This window comes from Prionailurus bengalensis, chromosome D2 (genome assembly GCF_016509475.1).
Source record: "Prionailurus bengalensis isolate Pbe53 chromosome D2, Fcat_Pben_1.1_paternal_pri, whole genome shotgun sequence".
In the NCBI taxonomy this organism is placed as follows: domain Eukaryota; kingdom Metazoa; phylum Chordata; class Mammalia; order Carnivora; family Felidae; genus Prionailurus; species Prionailurus bengalensis.
This window is the reverse complement of record NC_057351.1, coordinates 60,447,014-60,472,383: the sequence shown is the minus strand read 5'-3', so window position 1 is coordinate 60,472,383 and position 25,370 is coordinate 60,447,014. Positions and strand designations below refer to the sequence as shown.

At 44.9% G+C, this 25,370-nt stretch overlaps 1 protein-coding gene across 5 annotated transcripts in view; it reads right to left on the bottom strand.

Annotated features, from left to right (window-relative positions):
- Nucleotides 1-25,370, bottom strand: part of SUFU (SUFU negative regulator of hedgehog signaling) — a 125,117-nt gene that overhangs the window by 96,978 nt on the left and 2,769 nt on the right. For all 5 annotated transcript variants that reach the window (XM_043597386.1, XM_043597388.1, XM_043597389.1 and 2 more), the window contains exon 2: nucleotides 24,237-24,371. In XM_043597386.1, the coding sequence (XP_043453321.1) occupies nucleotides 24,237-24,371 (135 nt within the window). The remainder of the gene's footprint in view (nucleotides 1-24,236; nucleotides 24,372-25,370) is intronic.

Sequence of the window (25,370 nt, the reverse complement as noted above, 5' to 3'; positions counted from 1 at the left end):
CTGTGTCTCCCCCTCTCTCTGTCACTTCCCCACTCATACTGTCTCTCTCTGCCTCTCAAAAAATAAATGCTAAAAAAAATTTTTTTTCAATGGTAAATACATAGTTTACTACAAATGGTCATGAAAAAGCATGAAACAAAATTTAATACAAAATGTAGTTCGAAATATTTGTGCAGGGCCACCTGGGTGGTTCAGTCGATTGAGTGTCTGACTTCAGTTCAGGTCATGATCTCGCAGTTCATGAATTCAAGCTGCACATCGGGCTCACTGCTGACAATGAAGAGCCTGCTTCTGATCTTCTGTCCCCTTCTCTCTGCCACTCCCCTGCTTACGCTCTCCCCAAAATAAATAAACATTAAAAATATATACTTTGGGGGGCATCTGGGTGGCTCAATAGGTTAAGCATCTGACTTCGGCTCAGATCACAATCTCTTGGTTTGTGAGTTCGAGCCCTGCATCAGGCTCTGTGCTGACAGCTCAGAACCTGGAGCCTGCTTCAGATTCTGTGTCTCCCTCTCTCTTTGCCTCTCCCCTGCTCGCACTCTCTCTCTCTCTCAAAAATAAACACTAAAAAAAATTTTTAATATATGTATTTGTGCATACACACAATTTTATGTAAAAATTTTATGTAAAAATACATAAAATATATGTATGTGTATATGTTTGTGAAAAAGAAAATACAATAAAATTATTATAGTGGCTACCATAGTCAATTTTTCTTTCTCAAAGTCTTTGCATTTTCCACATTTTCTGCTGTTATAATCTCTGGTCTAGACTGTAAACCCCACAGGGACAGGGCTGTGTCTTATTACTACTGTTATCTGCCAGACTTCTCATAGAATCTGTTCGCTGAGTGTATATATTGGACATTCATGATATGACAGGAGAGGCCCGTGGGCAGCGCACCCTTTCCCTGGTGGTGGCTTGGATACGTCCATTGGTATCTGAAGCAAGGAATGCCTGGCCAGCTAAGGCAGCTGTGAAGGCTCCCCCTTGAGAAGGTGGTACCTCTAAAGGCAGGTCTAGGGACTGTGGCTCAGTCTCAAGCTCAATATTGTTATCAAAAGAAAAGGAAGAGTAGACTATTTGCCTCAGGAAACATAGGGCACAGGAGGCCAGGCCAGTCCAATTTCAGAACCAGGAGTGATGTCACTTCATTCCCTACAAAGTCTCCTCTTATCTCTTCTTCCCCCTTCCTCTTTCCCTACTCCCTCGTTGGTCTTCCCTTCTAACCAGCCCTTCTTCTTGGAAATTAAACTTAGTTCCCAGCCTTTCTGGGTTGGATATTCTCTCCCAGAAGAATGGAGCCTTTAAATCCTCCTATCCCTGGGAACAGACCTACAGACCTTTTCCTTTGGTGGCTTCCCTCCAAGGCCACATACACCCCCCCATGCGTATCTCTAACAGGCACAGGGCAAAGCCTAGCCTTAGTCCCAGCTGGACGCAGAGATTACAGAAAGACCTCAACCAAAGACCTCCAGTAGCTCTGGGGCTCTGCAAGGAGACTACCTCTTCACCTCTGCCTCCCAGAGCATGCCAAATAAATTCAAGGGCCTCTCATCCAAACTCTGGCACTTGCTTAGAGCACCAAGTTTCTCAAAAGTCAATTTGCTCCAAAGTCCTCAGTGCTGCCCCAAACCTCATGATACCCTGGAATTAGCCACTGCTCTGTCCCTTATACACATGCAGAGAATATAGATTTGCTTGGCAAAGAAGGGCACCATTGGAAAGCACTTCCTCAGGGAAAACAGAATGTGAGCATTTCTCTGTGCATGGTCTTCACCCGTCCCCTAGGGAACTCTGTAAGTGAAAAAAGGACAGAAGCCAAAGCCCCACTTCCTGCAGTTTCTGCCATCTCCTTACCACACGCAATCTCTGCAGGTAACCACACAAAGTGGCTTCGGGCACCATGCCTCTGTTAAGGATTCCCAAATCTATCCCCAAACAAAGGAGCAGACTCTAACACCTCCAACTCAATATATGCAAATCTGAACTCAGTATCTTCCCAAACCTGGTCCTTCTCCATCTTTCCCTAACTGAAAAAGAGTACTGTCATGATAGTCTATATAATGGCTCCCCAAAGATGTCCACATTCTAATCCCTGGAACCTGTATTTGTTACCTTACATGGCAAAAAGGACTTTGCAGATGTGATTAAGTTAAGGATCTTGAGATGGGAAGATTATTCTGGATTACGTAGGTTAGCTCAATCTAAGCACATGAGTCCTTCAAAGAAAAGATGAGAGATAGAAGATGTGGAAGAATAGGCAGACAGGTGTGGTATGAGGACTTAGCCTACCCTTCCTAGCCATGAAGATGGAGGAAGGGGCATGAACCAAGGAATGAATGTGGCTTCTGGAAGATGGAAAAGGGAAGGAAATGGGTTCTCCCTTCAGCCTCCAGAATGGAATGCAGCCCAACTGACATCTTGACTTTAACCCGGTGAGACCCATGTCAGACTTCTGGCCTCCGTAACTGTGAGATCATAAATGCGTCTTTAAGCCACTAGCAATAGGAAACTGATACAGCCATGAAGCCAGAATCCTGAGTGTCATCGTCCAGTCCTGCCTCATTCCCCTGCATAGCCAGACAAGCAGTCACCAAGTTGTCACCAAGTTGTCCTTCCTCCTCAGCAGCTCAAATCAATCCTCTTCTCTCCATCCTAGCTGCAATACCATAGGTTGGCCTTCTGCATTCTTCCCCTGGATGTCCATAACACTCACTGATCTGCTTCTTGCCCTCCTCAGTTATTTGCTCTGATATTCCCCAAAGGGAATATATCTCCCAGCTGCTTAAAAATCCTCTAAAACTCCCCCCACTAAATCTTCAGGAGAAAGTCCAGACCTCTCCCCAAACCTCACAATGACCTGGGTCCCATCCACCTCTTCTGCCGAACACTCTAAGCACCAAGCCTAATGAATGGAATGGCAGATATCTGGATACCCTAATGACCTCCTTGCCTTCGAGACTCCACACAGGTTGTTCCCTTCTTCCCTGCCCTCTGCCAACCTTCAGGAAGGATCAGGTGTTAATCACCTTCTCTGCACCAGGTGTCTGAGCTGAATATTTTGTTTGCCCGTCCAGATCCATCCTCATTATAGCAGATGGATCCTGAGGTGGCGCCTGTGATCTCTGCCTCCTGGTACTCATGCCTTTGTGGAATCCCCTCTCCCTGAATGACAACAGGACCTGTGACCTGCTTCTAACCAATAGAATATGGCCAGGTGATGGGTCATCATGCCCATGAGGATGCTACATTATATAAGACTATGTTTTGCTAGCAGTCGCTATCTCTGTTGTTGGCTTTAAAGAAGCTTCTGTAACCCCTATAGCTATAAGAAAAGGTGTTCTGCCAACAACCTGAGGGAGTTTGGAAGTAGATCCTTCCCCAGTGGGGCCTCAGATGTGAATGCAGCCCAGCTGATACCATGATTTCAGCCTTGTGAAATCTGAAACAGAACATTGAGCTAAGCTACGCCTGGACTCCTAACCCAAAGGAGACGTGAGGTAACGTGTGTTGTTGTAAGCTGCTGAGTTTATGATAATTTGTTATACATAGAAAACCAATATACTCACCTTGCTCTCTGCCTTGTGAAGTTGACCTGTGTGGGGCTCCTAAGCCCTCTGGCTTCCGATTGGGTTCAGTCAGTGGGAGCTCTGACAGGAAATTAGAGGGAGGCAGGGGAGAGAGGCCAGGGCTCACTCTCGCAAGACTGCCTAGGGCTGGCAATCTCCCTCGATAGAAGGTCACTGCTAAAGGTCACTCTGAAGAGGAATACCCTACACAATTCTTTCTTTGCAGGTTCTCAAATCTCAATCCCTCCTCTGGTCCCTTCAGCGCTAGGAGAGTGGCAACCAAGCCAATCACTATACACTCAAACAATAAAGAATTACTATTTTCGGGGCGCCTGGGTGGCGCAGTCCGTTAAGCGTCCGACTTCAGCCAGGTCACGATCTCGCGGTCCGTGAGTTCGAGCCCCGCGTCAGGCTCTGGGCTGATGGCTCAGAGCCTGGAGCCAGTTTCCGATTCTGTGTCTCCCTCTCTCTCTGCCCCTCCCCTGTTCATGCTCTGTCTCTCTCTGTCCCAAAAATAAATAAACGTTGAAGAATTACTATTTTCTTGGTTCACAAACGTGGACAGATTTTTCATATTGGAAATCATTTTCACTATTATGAAAGGAGTAGAACTATCATATACTACTAAAGAGGAAATTATATATGCTCCTTTACTTGACCATGGCTTTCTTGTAGGACAGGCGGTTGCTTCCAAAGCTGCACTCTTTTGTGCTTTGGCAAACATCTTGACGCATATTGCTTGCTTTCTTTTTTCCCCTCAAATAACCCATACTGGAGGAAATCCATATCATTTGCTTGGGTTTAGGAGTCCCAGAATAAGAGATTTCAGAAGTTGGTCTATGAGCAATAAGGAAAGAAGGCATCATGACTAGGATCCAAGTGTGTGTGTGCGTGAGTGCGTGCGTGTCCAAGACTGTATCATGTTATCATGTGTGGCTAAGTTCATCCACCATTTTGTGCAGGGTCACCAAACTGGTAGGTCAAGAAAATGAGTCAGGCCACAGGTGTCGTGCAGCATTTCTGACATTGAGCAGCCTTTCTGCTCCTAGGTCCGTACCATTACCAACACTACGCCATGACACCCAGCAACCCCCATGTCCCAAACACATGATCCCATGACTACTGTTGACCTCCCACCCTGGAAGGCCCTTCCAGTCCAGGCTTATCTTCCCAAGTCCTCTTGTCAAAGCCCTTCTCAATTACCATGTCTTTAAGTGAAACTAGGCTCTTTTTTCCCACACTATGTTCTCTCAAAGCACTGTTGTATCTCTAATACAATTCTTTGTGTGGTCTCCCTTACATTTTAAGCAAGGGTCTCTCACATTATACTGTGGAGTCCTGCCATTCTTCTACCTTTCTGTAGTCCCCCAAAGTGACACACACTGAACACAGACCAATGCTGGGTACTTAGTAGGTGGCAAAAGACATCGGATGACTGACTACTGGTGACATGCACACACTGAGACCAAACAAAGGTTTACTACCTACATTGAATCTGAGAAAAGAGGCAAAGTTTTATAATATTTAGAATGGTAGGTAAGGGGTAAGGAGGGAAATGCTCACCCAAGGTTATGGGCTGAAGGGCTTAGGCAGAGTGGTGAGCCTGCCAGCAGTGATCAGGAAGCGGGAAGTGAGGAAGGTAGATGTTAGAAATTCTTAGTCTTGATCTCCCTGGACCCTTTGGAGGTCCCAGGGTAGACTTAGGGTGAAAATTACACAAAATTATACTACTCTAGCATCCAGTAAGATGCCAGAGATGAGTCCAGCAATGTGGGCAAGAATATTGGCAGAGGAAGATGCCTGAGCTAACACAAGCCCAGTCCACTACTCCCTCGCTGCTCCTTGGGCAAGTTAAGTTCCACATGCCTCCATTTCCTGAGCTATTAAACTGGGATAAGGATACTTGCTTCAAAGGGCAGTTAGGAGGCTTAAAATGGGATGGTCCAGTGTCCAGCACCTGGCGAGGGCCCCCCGCCTCCCAGAGAAGCTAGTATTCATCCTTCCTTTGTTTAGTGCTCACTAGAAGCAGTCTCTGCATATCATTTCTCCCTTAAAACGTCAGCAGATGACTCTAGGTTCCCAACTTCTAGGCTCTGGAATTTAATCAGCTGCATCCTTCAAGGGCTGCCCATGTCGTCCAGCTTTGCCCAACTTCCCAATCTTGGACCTAAACATTTGCAAAGGTGACATTTTTATTTTTGAACAATTCACATTTACACATACTTCATTAGCTGTTCTAAAATCGTGTTTGGTGACTTACACAAATATTATACTGGGTAGTGAAACTTTGTACACTTCTTTTGAAATATGTTTTATGGTAATATTTTGACATAGCTAAGATTTTTTTAAAAACTTCCAGCTATATTATAGTAATTTTGTATAATCATAAGAAAAGAAAGGGAGGAAGGGAGAAGGGTAGAAGGAGGAGAGAAAGAAGGAAGGAAGGAAGGAAGGAAGGGCAAAATAACACCCGCCAAGACTGCATTCTCACACTGAGCTGGGAGTCTGATGAGGCCACGGGGCAGGGCAGCGGCCTCAGAGTTTTAACTCTGAGTAGTAGATGCTCTTTTCCACTACACGGCACCCAACCAGATTCATGGAATGCATTTGCCTCACTCAAGTAGATGTTTCCTGAGATCCCTTGCTGGGAGCCAAGGACCACATTCCCAAAGCATTCCTCAAGTTTAAAAACAGTGGCTCACAGGACTGATTCAGCTGAGAAACCAGCCGAGTTCACCTGGCTCTCAACACTTAGGGCATTTAACTCTATCCCAGGCTTTCAGTGAACAAAGAGCTTCCCCAGACTGAGACACTGAGTCTAAGAAAAACACCAGGCAGTCAAAAGGTACAAACTTCCAGGTACAAGGTAAGTCCCAGGGATGTAATATACAACATGATGTCTGTAGTTAGCACTGCTATATGGTATATTTAAAAAATTTGGGGCGGGGGGGGAGCCTGGGTGGCCCAGTCAGTTGAGCGTCCAACTTCGGCTCAGGTCATGATCTCATGGCTCATGGGTTCAAGCCCCGCGTCGGCCTCTGTGCTGATAGCTCAGAGCCTGGAGCCCGTTTTGGATTCTGTGTCTCCCTCTCTTCCTCTCCTGTTCACACTCTGCCTCTCTCTTTCTCTCTCTCTCTCTCTCTCTCTCTCTCAAAATAAAAAAACATTAAAAATTTTTTTTAAATTTTTTTAAAGTAAGCTTCATGCTTAGCTCCAACATGGGGCTTGAACTCATGACACCAAGATCAAGAATCACATGCTCTTACTGGGTGTTGTACAGAAGCCAATTTTGACAATAAATTATATTAAAAATAAAGAAAATAAAAAGAATCACATGCTCTTGGGATGCCTGGTTGGCTCAGTTGGTTAAGCATCTGACTTTAGCTCAGGTCATCATCTCATGGTTCACGGGTTGAGGCCCCACATTGGGCTCTGTGCTGACAGCTCGAAGCCTGGAGCCTGCTTCAGATTCTGTGGCTCCCTCTCTCTCTTCCCCTTCCCCTTGTCTCTCTCTCTCTCTCAAAAATAAATAAACATTAAAAAAATAAAAAAAATAAAAACAGTCACATGCTCTAACCGACTGAGCCAGCCGGACGCCCCGATGTGAAAGTCACCAAGAGAATAAATCCTATGAGATCTTATCACATGCATACACACACAAACACATATACATTTTTTTTCTTTCTTTCTTTCTTTCTTTCTTTCTTTCTTTCTTTCTTTCTTTCTTTCTTTCTTTTATCCATATAAGATAATGGATGTTAATTAAACTTACAGTGATAATCATTTCATAAAATATGTAAGTGAAGTCATTATGCTATACACTCTAAACTTACACAGTTGCTGTATGTCAACTATATCCCCATTAAACTGGAAAAAAATTTTATGTTTATTTGTTTATTTATTTTGAGAGAGAGAGAGAAAGCAGTCATGTGCAGGGGAGGGGCAGAGAAAGCAGGAAAAAGAGAATCCTATGCAGGCTCCACACTCAGCACAGACCCCGATGTGGGGCTCAATCCCACGAACCGTGATATTATGACCTGAGCCAAAGCAAAATATCAGACACTTAACCAACTGAGCGACCCCGGTGCCCCAGGAAAGATTTTTGAATAAAATAAAATAATTTTTAAAAAGGAAAAACACCAAGCCAAGAGCAGCACCTTTTCTGCAAGGTAGTGAAGCTCACAGTTCAGCCTCCCTTAGTGGAGACCTACTATACATTCTCCCCTCTACTCCCAACTACCAGCAAGAAACCAAAAGGTTGGTCTCCAAGCCAGCTGGTGCTGTATAAGAATTCTGGGCCAATGAAGGGCCTAGTGCTTGGGTTTCTTGGCATCATTACAATAGCTCCCACTCTTGGCTTTGGCTTAAACAACATCTGTACAAAACCTTTTTAAAAATAAGAATAGATTGGGGCGCCTGGGTGGCTCAGTTGGTTAAGCGTCTGACTTCAGCTCAGGTCATGATCTCGCAGCTCGTGAGTGCGAGCCCCACGTCGGGCTCTGTGCTGACAGCTCAGAGCCTGGAGCCTGTTTCAGATTCTGTGTCTCCCTCTCTCTCTGTCCCAACCCACTCACATTCTGTCTCTGTCTCTCTCAAAAATAAACATTAAAAAAAATAATAAGGGGGCGCCTGGGTGGCGCAGTCGGTTAAGCGTCCGACTTCAGCCAGGTCACGATCTCGCAGTCCATGAGTTCAAGCCCCGCATCAGGCTCTGGGCTGATGGCTCGGAGCCTGGAGCCTGTTTCCGATTCTGTGTCTCCCTCTCTCTCTGCCCCTCCCCCGTTCATGCTCTGTCTCTCTCTGTCTCAAAAATAAATAAAAAACATTGAAAAAAAATTTATAAAAAAAAGAAGAAGAAGAAGAAGAAGAAGAAGAAGAAGAAGAAGAAAAATAGATAAGGGGGGGCGCCTGGGTGGCTCAGTTGGTTGAGCCTCCAACTCTTGATTTCAGTTCAGGTCATGATCTCATGATTCGTGAGGTCAAGCCCCGAGTTGGGCTCCAAGCTGCTTGGGATTCTCTTGCCCTCTCTGCCCCTCCCTGCTCACTCATATTCTCTCTCTCATTCTCTCTCTCTCTCTTGCTCAAAGTAAATCAATAAACGTTTTTTAAAAATAAGAAATGATGGGGCACCTAGCTGGTTCAGTCGATAGATGCAGCTCTTGATCTCCATGTCATGAGTTTGAGACCCACGTTGGGTGTAGAGGTTGCTTAAATAAATAAACAAAAAAGAAGGAGGAGAAGGACGGGGGGGGGGGGGGAGTGTGGGGAGACAGGCCAGGCCAATGGTGGCAATACCAGTCTGATATGGTAAGCAAGATGCCACCTGCATACACGGGTACAGCTCGGGGCTTCTTACAGTCCCAAGGGCCAGAGCATTCTGCCCAAGGGCCTTTGTCCACCCACTTTCCTCCAGGACCCTGGGAAGCCAGCCACCCCAGAAGATCAAGACATCTGAAAGAGGATAATGGGAAGAAACAAATCTTTTCAGCATCTCAGTTCCCCAAGGGCAAGGATTGTACTTTTTGAGCTCTGTACATGGGTACATTATGTCACAGCTGAGCAAATGCTAAATGGTAATCATATTCCCATTGCCATCCAAAGAGATAATAAGGCTGAGACATTCAACAACAAGCAAGATAAGACAGTATTAAAAAAGCAATGAGCCTTCCTCTCAGTCACTATCAAAATGACTTAGTGGCATTTCCTTTGAGCCACTTTTGCTGCTGTTTCCTTTTTAGGGAAATAAAACACATCACTCGACTCTGTTCCCATGCTTTCCTACTGGTGCTGAGGTCCCACACTACTGGAAAAGTTTCCTAAAACCATACTCCTGCTTCCCCTCATCACATCATCCCTTGACTTTCCTCGAGTCGACAGATAATTTGTTGAATGTCACATTCTTTACATTGCCTTCAAACTCTCCAGCCTCATCATGCTCCATTGTCCTTCTCTCTTACCAAGTCCCAGACATACTGGCGGGTGGTTTTTTTGTTTTTTTGTGGGGTTTTTTGTTTGTTTGTTTGTTTGTTTGTTTTTAGTTCCTTAAACACCTCAAGGTCCCTCCTGCCTCAGGGTCTTTGCTCTAGCTATTTTCACTGCCTACAATTTTCACATGGTAGAATGACCAGAGCATTGTACAACTCCAAGGAGCACCAAGTGCACAGAATAATATGAATGGTGCCCGTGGACTTGAATAATGTGACAGCCCTGGTTACCACTTTGTCATTGAGTTCAAATGTTGTATCTTCAGGGAAACCACCACTGGTTCCCTACTAAACATACCCTCTCCACCCACCTCAGCTCCTACTTCCACTCGGGTGCTCCCTAGCACATCACCCCTGCTGTATTTTCAACACAGCACCTGCATTATCTAAACCTATATAAACCTTTTACATGTTTTTCCTATAAGAATGTAAGATCCATGAGCACAGAAACATTGCCTTCTTACTCCCATGGTACTCTCGGCATGTCACAGAGCACCACACATTTAGATAATGTGCACTAAACAGGTACAGAAATCAATTAAAGGTTTATCGTGTCCCAAGCATTGTGCTAGATGCTGGAGGTACTCCACCACCCCGATAAAGCAAAGTTCAGACATTTTTACCAAAATCACACCCCTCCTCTCAAAGGAACGCTCTGACTCTATGAAAATGCTGTACACTTAGATTATCTCCCCTCTTAGGGGAATAAGGGTCCAGACTGAAGGAATCCTCCCGAAAGGGCTAAATGCTCAGGCTTGATGCTGAACCGAGAGAATTCTTCACCTCCAATGTGAGAATGCTTTCTCGGCAGCCAGAGAAACCCCAAAGTTACCAGTGGGAAGCCAATGGGTGGTTCTGAGCAAGGGAGTGATATGAGTAAGACGCTGTGGACAACTGCCCTCAGCCACAGAGCTAGCACAGAACTAAGGGATCCATATCAGCAATGTTCCTTCAAAGCTCCAAACCCAAAGGCTCCACGTGCAGCTACTGCCTTCCTTCTGGGCCTTTTCTGTGCACAAAACCCTGGCCACGGGAATGAAAAATTGTCAGACTGGCTCCAGGAGGGCAAGAATCCAGGATGCCTGCAACCTGATATATTGGAAAAGCTAGAGCAGAAAGGAGAAGGGGTTAGGGCAAGCCACAGCATCGTTGGCTGTCAGTTTTCACTACACTTTCTCCTCTAACCAACCAGCTTTTCAGAAGCATTTAGGAGTCAAATCCATCACAAGTAGAAAGTGCAGCCAGCTGGCTTGACCCCCTGGGATCAGATGGAGAGCCTGGGCCAGGCCCCATTCTCTAGTAGTTACCCCTCCCCACAGGCATGGCTCCTGAGCTCCTGACCTCATGTTGAAAGGCCTGAGATCAGAGTAAGGGAAACCGGTGGTCAGAGGCAGGGCTCCAAGTGCCCCCAGGCATCACAGGGCGGTCAGCCCTGGAAAAACAAAAGCATCTCCTTGACTGGCCTTCTTGTGGCAAAGCCGGTTCTATGACCGGAGCCTCAAGAAGCCTGAGTAACATGGAAGGGAGTAGGAAGGAAAGGGAGCTTTGAAGGCCACTATCTTTTACTAACACACTAACATAGAGCCTGGAGTCCAGTGGAACACGTCCCTCTCAGAAGTTGCTATGAACCCACTTTCTCCCCAACAAATGGGCAACTGGTCTAGCCCCAAACACAGGCCTCGCCATGTTTCTGAGTCTCAGGACTCCTGCTTGAGAAAAGCCTTCCACCAGGCTTCAAGGCAGGGACTGCAGAAAAGAAGGCAAGGAGGTTCCGTGTGATGACCTAAGGCTCCGAGGCTATATCAGGCCCACCTGCCCATAATGTTTTCCAGTTCAAGGACTCTTCAGCCAAAAAGACTGGAGCCTCCGTGAAGACCAGACAAAGAGTATGCTGCCATTAATATATACCTCATGCCCAGAATTGCCCAAGCAGTGACTATCTCTGTACCAAATGAATGGCTGGCCTCCAAACAGGCCAGTGATTAATGCTGAATGGGAATCAAGTGTCCCCACCTATCAGTGGGAGACCCAGTGCCAGGAGAGATCTACTATTGTTCAATTATTTGATTCCTGTGTATGGCAGAAAGCCTCACAAGCCCTAAATGATAGCCCATTTATTTCAGGCAATTACCTGAAAAGGATCTCATCCTTTGTGGTTATACTTGTGCTTATACCTATGAAACTTCTGTGCACATTGGGTACGAGGAGCCTGGGGCACTCTGTAAGCCATCTCAGTCTTCTGTATCCACACACCCAAGAAAGGGAGAAATAAGGAGACTCATGGTGTCCATTTCCGGGTGATGGTGATCACCAGATCTAATCACCGATCACGTTTCTAAAGGGAAAACAACAGCTGGAACAACACACAACCTCAGGGCTACCACCACCAAGCATGGTGATTTGTATTTAAGGGACTAGGTATTAACTGAGAGGTGGGTAGCCAGCACAGCACATTTACTATGGAAACTGCTCTTTATACCTGTGAGAAGTCAATCAGCTAAAGCAGGAGGGCAGGGGGCCAAGAACGAGGAGAATGTAGTTAATGCAACATGACAATGGGTAGGAACCATCTTCCCAAACAAATGTGCTGTTTTCAGAATTTGGAAACCCTAGCAGCTGTGGGCTGACTGAATTTCGAAAAGAGCATTAGCCATGCAGTGGGGAAGCTCTGAAAGACGTGAACTCCCAAACTGAGGGGACTCGAAAAAGACAGAAGCCCTACACACACCTGGGACAGCAACACTCATCACGAATTACTTATGGAAATCACCATGAAGATAGATATAGGATCACAGACAAAAGGTGAGAGGATTAGGAATACTTTTTTTTCCTCCCTTCTCTAATTTCCAACATTTTGGGTAAAATGGTTCAACTGTCTTTATGAGTGAAAAAAGCAAACTTATAACTAAAAAGTAACAACAATGATGGATGGAACAAGAGAGGTACAGGCCAGGAAAGTTTTGGATTTTGGAAAGTCTTCTCAATGATGGTTCAATTAAGATGGAGAGTTTGAGGTCTGGCTGGGACCTCAAGGAGCCTGCTGTATTAATTTCTCATCTAAAGCAAGAAGAAACTCACCAGGACCTAGAGTGGAAAGTTTGCCCACAAGTCCTTCTATCATCTGTACTGGAAGGCACAATCAATCTTGAACCTTGGTCTTGAGACTATGGGTCCCAGTACCAGCTACAGATTTTATGGAAGACGCCATGATCATGGAAAAGGTACAGAATTCACGAGCTAGCCCCAGTTAGTACCAATAGAGACGGAGGAATTCTGATGTGGACTCAGCATGTACTCAGGGGAACTAACTTACTTAATAGCTTGAGAAGTGACCAAAGGGCAAACATGCCAAAAACATGATTAGCCCCACTGTCTGAACCCATAATGTGAGAAAAAGGGTTTGTGTGTTTGGGGGTGAAGTGGGGAGTGGGAGGACGTTAGGAACAGAAACCAAGTCACCAAAGCAGAGATACAGATGGCAGATAAGCAGATGGAAAGATGCTCAACATCGTATGCCATCGGGGAATTGCAAACTAATACAACAATGAGATACCAATCCACCCCGATTAGAATGGCTAAAATCCAAAACACTGACAATACCAAATGCTGGTGAGCACACAGAATAAGAGGAACTATTATTCGCTGCTGGTAGGGATGCAAAATGGTACAGCCACGTTGGAAGACAGTTTTGCTGTTTCTTACAAAATTAAATACAGTCTTACCATATGATCCAGCAACTTTACTCAAATGAGTTGAAAACATGTCCACACAAAAACCTGCATATAAATGCTTATGGCAGCTTTATTCAAAATTGCCAAAAACTGGAAACAATCAAGATGTCCTTCAATAATAAATAAATTGTAGTACATACACACACAATGAAACATTATTCAGTGATAAAAGGAAATGAGCAAGCCACAAAAAGACTTCAAGGAACCTTAAATGCATATTGCTTGTAAAAAAAAAAAAAGTCAGTCTGAAAAGGCTATGTTTTGTATGATTCCAACTATGTGACATTTTGGAAAAGGCAACACGGCAAAATAATTAGTAGTCACCAGAGGCTTGGGGAGAGGCAGGGAGGGATGAATAGGCAAAAAACAGCACATTTTTAGGGCAGTGAAACTATTCTGCATGATACTGTAATGGTATTTGTCAGGACATGTATTTGTCAAAACTTACAAACCTGGGGGCACCTGGGTGGCCCAGTCAGTTAAGCGTCCGACTTTGGCTCAGGTCATGATCTCACCGCTGGTGATTTCGAGCCCTGCGTCGGGCTCTGTGCTGACAGCTCAGAGCCTGGAGCCTAGCCTACTTCAGATTCTGTGTCTCCCTCTCTCTCTCTGTGTCCCTCCCCCCACTCACACTCCGTGTGTGTGTGTGTGTGTGTGTGTGTGTGTGTGTGTGTGTGTGTCTCAAGAATAAATAAACATTAAAAAAATATTTTAAAAAAACTTATAAAACTGTATAACACAAAGAGTGAACCCTAATGTAAACTGTGGACATCAGTTAAAAATAATGTATCAGTATTGGTTCATCAATTATAACAAATGTATTGCACTAATGCATGATGTTAATAACAGGGGAAACTACGAACAAAGTAAAGTAAAGGTGTGTACGGGAACTCTTTGTCCCATTGTTCAATTTTCTGTTAAGCCTAAAGCTGCTCTAGAATATAAAGTCCATTGATTAAAAAAAATCATTACATTTCATTCATAGGTGGAAATTAAGAAACAAAACAAATGAACAAAGAAAAAGAGAGACCAAAAAACAGACTCTTAACTATAGAGAACAAACTGATGGTTACTAGAGGGGAGGTGGGGGGAGGGAGGGGGAATGAGTGAAGTAGGTAAAGGAGATTAAGAGTATATTTATCATGATGAGCACTGAGTAATGTACAAAATTATTGAATCACTATGTTGTTGTACACCTGAAACTAATATAACTCTGTATGTTAACTATACTGGAGTTAAGATTTTTAAAAATAATTAAACAAAATTTTTTGAATGTTTATTTTGGGCAGGGGGCAGAGAGAGAGGGAGAAAGAGAATCCCAAGCAGGCTCTGTGCTGTCAGCGAGGTTCAATCCCACAAACCATGAGATCAGGACGTGAGCCGAAGTTGAACGCTCAACCCGCTGAGCCACCTAGATGCCCCTAAAGTTTTTTTTTAATAAAATTTTTAAAATGGCTAAAATGGTAAATTCTATGTTATATACATTTTACCACAATAAGATAATTAATTAATTACAGAAATTAAAGTGTTTTTTAAAGTAATACACTAATTTGCATTAATATAAGGACCAAGGAAAAAAATATCCTCTCCAGGGTGAAAAGACACCTTTACATCAGAAAAAATATCCTTCCCAGATTAGCACTGCAGACGCCCCAGCCAGACGGTGTAGGCACTCCCAACTTTGAAGTGTTCATTTCCACACGCCCTCCCTCCCCAGAGAGAATGATCAGAGACCCCACCACACATCCTGGTCAGGACACACTCCGGGCTGATGGAATGCTGGGCACAACCCTGGCCACTGAAGAAGCATGACCATGTGAACTTGACACCCAAGCTGGAAGCATCACCTTTGTGCTTTTAAGAGTTGCAGACTTTTCCTGGCAACTTACTAAAAATGACTACACTAAGGCAGCAGAGGCCCTGACTGGAGAGATGACACAGGATCCTGTCACCTACCCTCTAGTTTTACCCTCTTGCCATTACCCAGCAGGACTCTTTCTTCTCTACAAAGTTGCTTCAACGTCCAGTTCAACATTTCTGCTACAAAGCACTTCCTGCTTAACTATTCACACTCCATTAAGCCAAGATACTTTTGAACTTAGGTGCACAACTGTAACAGCTGCCCCCCACTCTGCCCTGTGCAAGTAGAGGAAGGGACGGGTGAGGCCTGCTGGAGCCAGACTGCCTGGGTTTACGGCCCAGCTCCAGCATTCACTGGCTGGGTGCACAAGTTCCTTAACATTTCTGTGCCTCAGTTTCCTTACAAAAAAGATATCAATTCCTATCCCACAGAGCTGCTGAGAGAAAGAAATTAGAACAGTGCCTTGCACATAGTGAGAACTAAAGTGCTTACAATTATTATTACATATGTTGAGTTTCTCAAAGCGCTGAAGTTCACAGGGTGAGGGGAGGCAGCCTCAAAGCCACAGAAATCAGGCAAAGCCAAAAACACTGCTCCCAGCCCCAAACCTCATTGTCTTCTTCTTCCCCAGGGTCTCGGCCCCTTTTATCAAGCAGATGTTGGGTGTTTTTGAGGACAGAAGGTAGGTGTAACTTCTCATTGTCCCCCCACCCCTCTCCAAACACATCACCTTCCCAAATGTTCTGTCTGTACCGGACCCTCGAGATAGTTTTGCCGGGGATGTGTGCTGTGCAGCTCCAGGCTCTGTGTCAGAAAGCTCGGCAAGCAGGGCGGTGAGCTACAAAGGTACATGCCGCGTGAGGAGACCATGCCTGTGGAGCTTGGGTCAGAGAGGACAAGGTCACATTGCACACATACCTTGGGACCCGACGTCAGAACTACACTACTGAAATAGAAAAGGTAGCTGAATGGGATACCTCAGAGGCAGGATGGAAGAATGAATTGAGGAATCAAAGATTAAAGTCCAGAGTCATGAGCTCTGAGTCAGAATTCTGGGCAAGGCAAACGCTGGCAAACTGAGACCCGGAACACGGCCGGTGCAAGGACCAGCAATCCATATGGAAAAAGCCTCATGTGTGGAAGATGGGAGACTAGGAGGGCAGGCTGAACAGGGAAGATTCCTGGGACTGAGAGATCCAATCATGTAAAACCCATAAAGGCTTCCAAGTCTTTGTTTCTCTCTGTGGAAAGAGAAGGAAATCTTCCAGTGCTGACCAGCCCAGTGTCGCTGTGAGTGGCAGTCACTCCTGATAATCAGGCTGCTCAAACTTTTTAAAGTGAGTTTGACTGGGCCAGCTCAAGGAACCTCTTCCCAACTGTCTCCCAAATTGTCTCAACTGTCTGAACTGAAATATCTGGAATCCTTACCCCATGAAGGAAGAGATGATCCACACTGCAAATGAAATGCTTTTTCAAGCCACATACCCACACAGATCTGCTGGGAGCCCCACACTTCCTTAGGTCTTCCTGAGGTTACAAAAGAAACAGAATTCTCAACATTTCAAAACTCGGAGATCTGGGCCCTGAAATCCAACCCAAAGTGGTGGTTTCAGCTTCAAGAATTGTAGCCCTGCTGCTGGCCGTTACTCTCTGGGCAAGGACCAATGGCACCCCACTTTCTCTAGGTAGTCCAGACCTTCTGCCCTTAGCAGAGAGCACCACTATTTCACACGGTCCTCCCAAAACTTAACGCCTCTGGGATGAAAGGCTGAGGGGACCAAAGCTTCAGGGAGGCCTGCCCTGCCATGAGCCTGCAGAGCACTGCCTCAGCCTGCTGTGCCAGCCAGGAGGAGGGCCAGGGCCTGCCATCTGTGGGTGGCTTACAGAAGGGATTCTGGTTGTCAGTTTTTCGAGAGCTCTGGGAAGAAAGCAAAGGCCTGATCAGAGGACGGACCACGCTCCCAGGACAGGTGTGTTATGGCAAAAGCAGGATTTCCACTGGAAACCCCAGGGGATGAAACGACACATTAAAAAGTTCCTGCAAACCCAGCTTTAAGGAGGGAAAATTAGCATTTCCCAACTGCAGGGGACCAAGGCCACACAAAACAACAAGTGGAAAAGTTAATCTGTATCCAGTATTTTAATAAATAACTCATTTGGTACAGAGCCCAACCTGAAGGGAACCTGAAGGGAAAAGGAGGTCCTCTACCAACCCAGCAGGGGTAGCCACAGAAAGCCGGGCAACAGCAGTTCCAGCCTCAAGGGGAGCAAGAACAACTCCAAACTCCAGACATACCCACCAAGAAGCCAGCATTTGTGGGGCAGGGCCCAGATCGACCATGGGCGGTAGAGGTGAGGCTCTAGCCTGTGGAGCGGCCAGCCTGTGGGCCAACACCACACAGAAGCTGTCTTTGGAACCAGCCAACATGTACAGCAGACGACCTGCTCAGTGGAATCCCACCAGGGAAATCGGCCTGAGATCACAAATACACTGCAACTGGCCAGCCTCTTGCACCTTGGTTAGGCCGCCTGTCGCTTGGGTCCAGCTAGGGCTGCTGGAAGCACCAGGGCAGCTAGAAATCCCCACAGACAGTGGTGCTGAAGCCACCTCTTCCACAGCCCTGCAAATCTTCATGTTCCAGTACATAGCTGCTGGCCACAAAGGGAAGGGCCAGAGCTGGAAGCTTCCAACAAGCACTTGGCAGCTGACGCTCACACCTCCCCAGCCCAGGGGAAGAGCAACACGACAATCCGGCTGCTAAAGTCAGCTGAGGGGAGCCTTTGGGGTTCCTAGAAAAGCACTCCATTCTTGCCCGTGGCTGCCCGGAGCTGGAACTTGTTCCATCTCTCCAACTTCAGAAAGAGTCTCTTAAGAGCCTTTTAATTCAAACAAGTGCTCTCTTGTCCTGTTTCCTTTGGTGAATGTGAAGAGGGAAAGAACCTGGCCATCTCAGGGCTCATGCAACCAGCTTGTTCTTCACTCCTTTTAGGGCTACCAGGGTGGGGGTCCCCTCCTGCTCCCAAAGCAAGCCTGCTAGGAGCAAGAAGAAATGCAAGGGACCCCTGGACTTCTGCTTGCCCCTATCCTCGACAAGCTGTGAGAAGGGAAGATCTTAATGGGAGGAGGCACGCTGTAGGCATTTAATAAATGCCAGTAACTCATTACAATGGAAAGACAGGGACGCCTGGGTAGCTCAGTCAGTTGAGCATCTGACTTTGGCTCAGGTCATGATCTCACAGTTCGTGGGTTCCAGCCCTACTTTGGGCTCGCTAATGTCAGCCTGTTGCCATGGATCCCACTTGGGATCCTCTATCCCCCTCTCTCTGCCCCTCCCCCGCTTGTGCTCTCCCAAAAATAAATATTTTTTAAATAAATATTTAAAAATAAATAAATAAAGTAAGATAAAACGCAAAGGCAATACAGCATAGTGGTTCAGAATACAAGCTGTGGGATCACTAAACATGGCTTCTAATTTACCACCAATGCAGTAAGTTCACTAAGCCTAAATGTCTATATCTATAAGCAAGATGTAATAAGAATTCCTTGTGTCATAGAATTATTATAGGGATTACATAAAGGGATAACTTTATAAAAAGAATTTAGCACTAACCTGGAATATAGTAAAAGCTAAAAAAAAAAAAGTTTGCTTATGTTATTAGGTTAAAAACAAACAATATCCATGCATTCCTTTCTTCCCACTCATGAAAGAGAGCTTAGGAGAGTGGGGACACTGGGAGACCCTGCCACTCTCATTTGGTTGCTGTATGGTCTTTAGCAGCCTGCTGTACTTTCCTCTACTTACAATTAAGGGACATGGACTAGATCAGTGTTTCCCATTTGTCTGTGACAATAATAGTACTGAATCAGGGCACCTGGTGGCTCAGTTGGTTAAGCGTCTGACTTTGGCGCAGGTCATGATCTCACAATTTGTGAGTTCAAGCCCCACATCAGACTCTGTGCTGACAGCTCAGAGACTGAAGCCTGCTTTGAATTCTGTGTCTCCCTCTCTCCCTGCCCTCCCTTGCTTGCGCTCTGTCTACTTCTCTCTCTCAAAAATAAATAAACATTAAAATAATTTAAAAAATAATAATAATAGTACCGAATCTTTTTTTTTTTAAGTTCCCTTTACAATTCACTTTCAATTTTTCTAATCATGTCTAGGGCCAGGCTTTATTTGGTGTTAGTGTATCTTTTTAATACCTCTCTCTACTTGCTTATCTCTTGAACAAAGAGAATGCTGGCCGGGGCACCTGGGTGGCCCATTCGGTTGAGCATCCGACTTCGGCTCAGGTCACGATCTCGCAGTTTGTGAGTTTAAGCCCCGCATCAGGCTCTGCGCTGACAGCTCAGAGCCTGAAGCCTGCTTCAGATTCTGTCTCTCCCTCTCTCTCTGCCCCTCCCTTGCTCACACTCTGTCAATCTCTCTCTCAAAAATAAATAAACATTAAAAAAAACTTAAAAAAAAAAAAAAAGAAAGCTGGCCTCAGATTTAGAATCTTCTGTGACAGGCCACAGTACTAAATCAGAATTTAATAATATTGCTTTGTTATCACTGCATTTATTTCTATAGTTACCTTTAAATTATGGCAAGTGATACTGGTTTCCATACATGGTAGTGACTGAACTTTTATTTATTTATTTATTTAAAAAAAATTTTTTTTAACGTTTATTTATTTTTGAGACAGAGAGAGACAGAGCATGAATGGGGGAGGGTCAGAGAGAGAGGGAGACACAGAATCCGAAACAGGCTCGAGGCTCTGAGCGGTCAGCACAGAGCCCGACGCGGGGCTCAAACTCACGGACCGCGAGATCATGACCTGAGCTGAAGTCGGACGCTTAACCAACCGAGCCACCCAGGCGCCCCATGACTGAACTTTTAAATATATATTTCATATATATTAAGCTTTTAAAAATATATTTATAATAGTTTTTAAAAGGGGAGAGTCAGTTAGTTTGTTGATTTTTAGTGAGCTCTATGCCCAACGTGGGGCTTGAACCCATGACCACAACATCAAGAATATCACGTTCCTCCCACTGAACCAGCCAGGCACTCCAAAAGGGGGGTTAAAGAGAACATAGAATAGATGATCTTACTACATGGCAAAAATCATGAAGGCAGCACTAGAAGTTTGGGAAACACTGGGCCAGAAGATTTTTAAAGTCCCCTCAATCCTGACAGTGAGTGCTGGCACCCTGGAGTGTCAGGCTGCAGATTCCCCCTGTGCCGTTCCTACTGGCCTGCAGCTCGCAGGTGCCTCTCAAACTTCACCTCCTCCCAGGAGCTTCTTCCAATCCAGCAGCTTGACCAAAAGTCACGCCCTCTACTCTGCTCCCAGGTCATGTTCTTCAGCCATGGATTACAGCATTTATTACCCAGTACTATAAGCCTCTCTTCATATTCATCTCCCCTCTAGAACATGACCTCCTTAAGATAGGAATTACGTCTTGGCATTTTATCCCTCAGACACCTATTAGGATGTTCTGCGTCTGGTACAAAATAGGTGCTTGACGAATGTATGCTGAATAAATGAACCAATGCTTTGGCCCTTTTTTCACTGAATGGAAAGAGAAAAGACAGTGGGAGAAGAGCATTACCAGAGACTCATTTGCCATAATTCCAATTCAACATTTCTTAGCATTTAAACTGGATGATAGAACACTCACCTTTCTTTTTTTTTTTTTTTTTTTTTTTTCAACGTTTATTTATTTTTGGGACAGAGAGAGACAGAGCATGAACGGGGGAGGGGCAGAGAGAGAGGGAGACACAGAATCGGAAACAGGCTCCAGGCTCTGAGCCATCAGCCCAGAGCCTGACGCGGGGCTCGAACTCCCGGACCGCGAGATCGTGACCTGGCTGAAGTCGGACGCTTAACGGACTGCGCCACCCAGGCGCCCCTAGAACACTCACCTTTCTAACCTCAACTTCAAACACTAAATTAAATAATAATTTTTAAATCTGTTTCAAAGAGGTCTTGCCACATGAAATGTTTGGAAAAGCAAGCTTTTCTTTAAGAAACTTACCAGGATCGAGAAGAGACCAGTCACACCAGCACAAGGCCAATTACAAAGGTACTTTTGACTTCTGTAACATAGACCAGAACTGGGTAAATATCCAAGAACACTCCTTCCATGTCCTTCTAGACGTAGGACATAATATCAGAAAACACTAGATTCCAGTGGTGAGATACAGCCCAAATGGAGATCTCACTATTGTCACAAATGACATACAAATATCAAAGTGTTTTATCAGACAGAAATTGTACACATATAAAGGGGTACTTTCAAACATGAAAAAACAGTAAGGAAGGCTGTCTTTAAAATTCAGAGGTTGCCCCCTGTGAAATATGGAGCTTTCTCAATTATGTTCTTCTTGTCACTTTAGGCCTTGGACCCATACCTGATAAGCAGATAGAGTGTAAGAAGCTTTAACCCAAATAGGAAATGATATTCCTTTGACTGGAATAAATCTGTCAACAAAAAGGTACAGGCTCACTGCACTCTGCAGGTTCTTATTAAAAATATACATTAAAGTCCAGCATAGTGCCTTTACTCCCCACATCTGTTTGCTATTTTATCTCCATTATTAATACTGTAATGCAGGGTCCCCATTCAGGCAAGATTAATTCACTGTTCCCAAAGCCTTCTGCTGACATTGCAATGGATCTGTTTGGAAGGCTGTAAAGGCAGGCCCAGGCATTGCTCTCGACATGTGATCAGTAAGGAGATGAGGCCTGCGCCCCCAGCTTAACAAGAGAGAAGAGGAAGTTGGATTGGACCTGTGATCAGAGAGGTAAAGTAGCCCGGTGGTTAAGAGCTCAGACTTTGGACTCAAGACAGCTCAAGTGAATCCTAGTTCTTTTATTTTAGGCAATTCATTTACCCCTAAGTGACTCCGTTTTCTCATCTATAAAACAGAGATAACAAAAGAACCTGGTAAGATTGTAAAGTATTTGATGCAATGATAAAGAAGCTAGTAAGAACTACAAAAAGCAAAAAAAAAAAAAAGATTATTATCATCTTCTTCATCATGATACTATGATCATCTCCAGAACCAGCCTCTTATGCTAAGGCAGGGCAGGAAGAACCCTGCTAGTCTTTCAACCTACACATGCCAAGTAGTCATCACCAAGATACCAAAATGATAGTATAGGAGGCAAAAGGGGACAAGAAACAAAAAAACAGGAGAGGCTATGATAATAGAAATAGAATCAGCTCTTGATTAACCATGCTAACAAGGGGGAAGAGAAGGAAAACACTTATTTATTTGTTTGTTTTGAGAGAGAGGGCGCAAGTGAGCGAGGGACAGTGAGAGAGGGAGGGAGAGAGAAACCTATGAGGGGCAAAGAGAGAGAGAAGGAGAGAGAAGCAGGGCTCACCCAAAGTGGGGCTCAAGCTTGCCCGAAGCAGAGAAGCAGGGCTTGTGCTCACCAGGTGCGGGGCTCAACTCATGAACCATGAGATCATGACCTGAGCCAAAGTCAGATGCTTAGCTGATGAGCCACCCAGGTGCCCAAGAAAACATTTGAATTGAAGAAAAGAATCCCTCCCATGAAAAAGTGTAGATGGAAACAAAAAAAAAATTTGTTTTCATTACAGACAGTAACTTACTGGAGTACATGATATAATTGTTTAAGAAATGGGAGAGCACGGTCATTAAGAATATGAACTCTGAATGGGTGCCGGGGTGGCACAGTCGGTTAAGCATCCGACTCGTGATCTCGGCTCAGGTCATGATCTCATGGTTCATGGGTTCAAGCCCCATATTAGGCTCTGAGCTGATGGCACAGAGCCTGCTTGGGATTCTGTCTCTCCTCTCTGCCCCTTCCCTGCTTGTGTGCTCTCTCCCTCAAAATAAACTTAAAAAAAATTTTTTTTTTTTTAAAAAGAGTATGAACTCTGGAGCCAAAATGCCTGCATTAGAATCCTGCTCCACCACTTCTAAGCTGCGTGACCTTAAGCAAGTTATAGATTCTCTTTGTGTCTCAGTTTCCTGATCCATAAAATGGGGCATATATGAGCATCTACCAGTATTACATGACTGTGTTGAAAATAAAATTAGTTTATATATACAAAGTGAAGAGAAGAATACCTGGCTCATCATCAATACTTAACAAATGTTAGCTTTCATTATTGTTAATGTAACTTATTTTTTAGCGGACTTAACACTAAGTCGATGTTTAACTTAATATTAAAAATTGTTTAGGGGCGCCTGGGTGGCGCAGTCGGTTAAGCGTCCGACATCGGCCAGGTCACGATCTCGCGGTCCGTGAGTTCGAGCCCCGCGTCAGGCTCTGGGCTGATGGCTCGGAGCCTGGAGCCTGTTTCCGATTCTGTGTCTCCCTCTCTCTCTGCCCCTCCCCCGTTCATGCTCTGTCTCTCTCTGTCCCAAAAATAAACATTTAAAAAAAAAATTTAAAAAAAATTGTTTAAATTCAGTGGTTATAGAGGGAAGTGAGGGAGGCAGGTGTGTACAGAAATGTACAGGGCAGAAAATGGGACTAGACTAGACTAGAATAAAAAATGTACTATAGATAAGCTGAGTACAGACAACCACAGGTTAAAAGGAAGTAGACAAGGAGTAGATAAGATCAACAGAATGATAGAGATGGATATATTCATAATAAAGCAAGTAGGTAAAATGTTAATTGCAAAATCTAGGTGGTGGGTATTTGTGTGTTCACTATAAAATTCTTTCAACTTTGCTTTATGTTTAAAATTCTTCATAATAAGCTAGAGGGAATAAAACAAGTAGACCTAAAAGCATCAACTCAAATTCTGGGTCATAGCTATGCTGACCGTCCTCTGGGCTCAAACACCAAAGCAAGCTTAGAAAAATCTGATGGTTTTGGAACACTTGCTCATCATCAACACTGTCCCACACCAGATGAGCAGAGCTCGGGTGCTGACGTGGATCACTCTGGCATATGCAGATATAAGCAGAGGGCAGAAACCCAGAGGTTCCACCTGAAAAATGCCAACTTCACAGAACTATGACCTTATCACCCCTGCTGAGGAAAACCCCAGAAATAAGGCTCAAGGCTAAGAAACAGACAGGTGGAGGGTGGGCGGGTGTCACACACTCACTCATGGACTCTGCTGTCACCATAGAGATCGCTCAGGCCAAAGCTGATGTAGTGCCAGTGTTCAGGGATATTGGCAGAAGGGCTCCCCACGTTCCTGTACATGCTAACATAGTCCAAGGGGTCTGGGCCGCCCAACCTGCAAAACACAAAACACAAGGGAGTCAGTGTGAGTCTGAAAGCAGACAATGTGAAGCTAAGCAGTTATGCCTTACAAATCTAAAGACCCCATCGTGGAGGAACCTGGGATGAAAGGTAACTAAAAGGAGGGCATACCTCTCTGGGATAAGACCAAGGGATGGGCAGCTAGAAACTGCCCGATTCCATAAGCACAAGAGGCTCCCTTCTCCTGTCCCCTATATGCAGGAACTCTTAGAAATAAAACAGAGTGGGTGGTTGTCCCTTTTGATTGCTCCTGTTTCAAATTACCAATCCCAAACGGGATTGGAAGGGATTATCTCTCTTCCATGGCGCCTGTAAACATGCCAAGCTTCAAAGCAAGAGGTGCATTAGTCAATCAATTGGCTTCTGTTGAAAGACCATCCTGAGCATCCCCAATGGGCATTGTTCCTGGAAGCAGAGGCTCAGCTCCACTCCTGCCTCTTAGACAGCTAATTCCTGAAAGACTATATTGTGCCCTATGTTAATTACAGTTTGTTCTAAACAAACCCAATGCTTCTAGACCCCAGCCTGCACCCCACAGACCAAAGCTGGTCTTTTATCATGCAAGTGACAAAGGCCAAACTTAGGCTAGCCCAGCTCTGCACAGAGAACCGCAGCAGGCCAGGCTGAGCCTTGTGAGTGCCTGCATTTGGAAGATGATCCTAGGAGACTGTTGCCTCAAAGGTAGAGCTGGAATATTAAATGATTTGGGGCCTCTGAGGACCACATTAAACTTCCCCCATAATTCCAACAGAGAAGCAGCTGAGGAAGAGATTCAGTCATTATCTCACTCTGAGGATTTAATTCCATAAGGGTTTATTCCTTTATTCCTTTAGTAGAGCAATTAGTGCTCTTTAAAAAAAAAAAAAAAAGTCCTATGTTTCTTCAGAATGAATAGGGAAACTTGGTAGACTTGAGAAACAGACTAAATGGAACCATCAGCGGAAGGAAGTCTGCATGTAGCCCACAAACACTC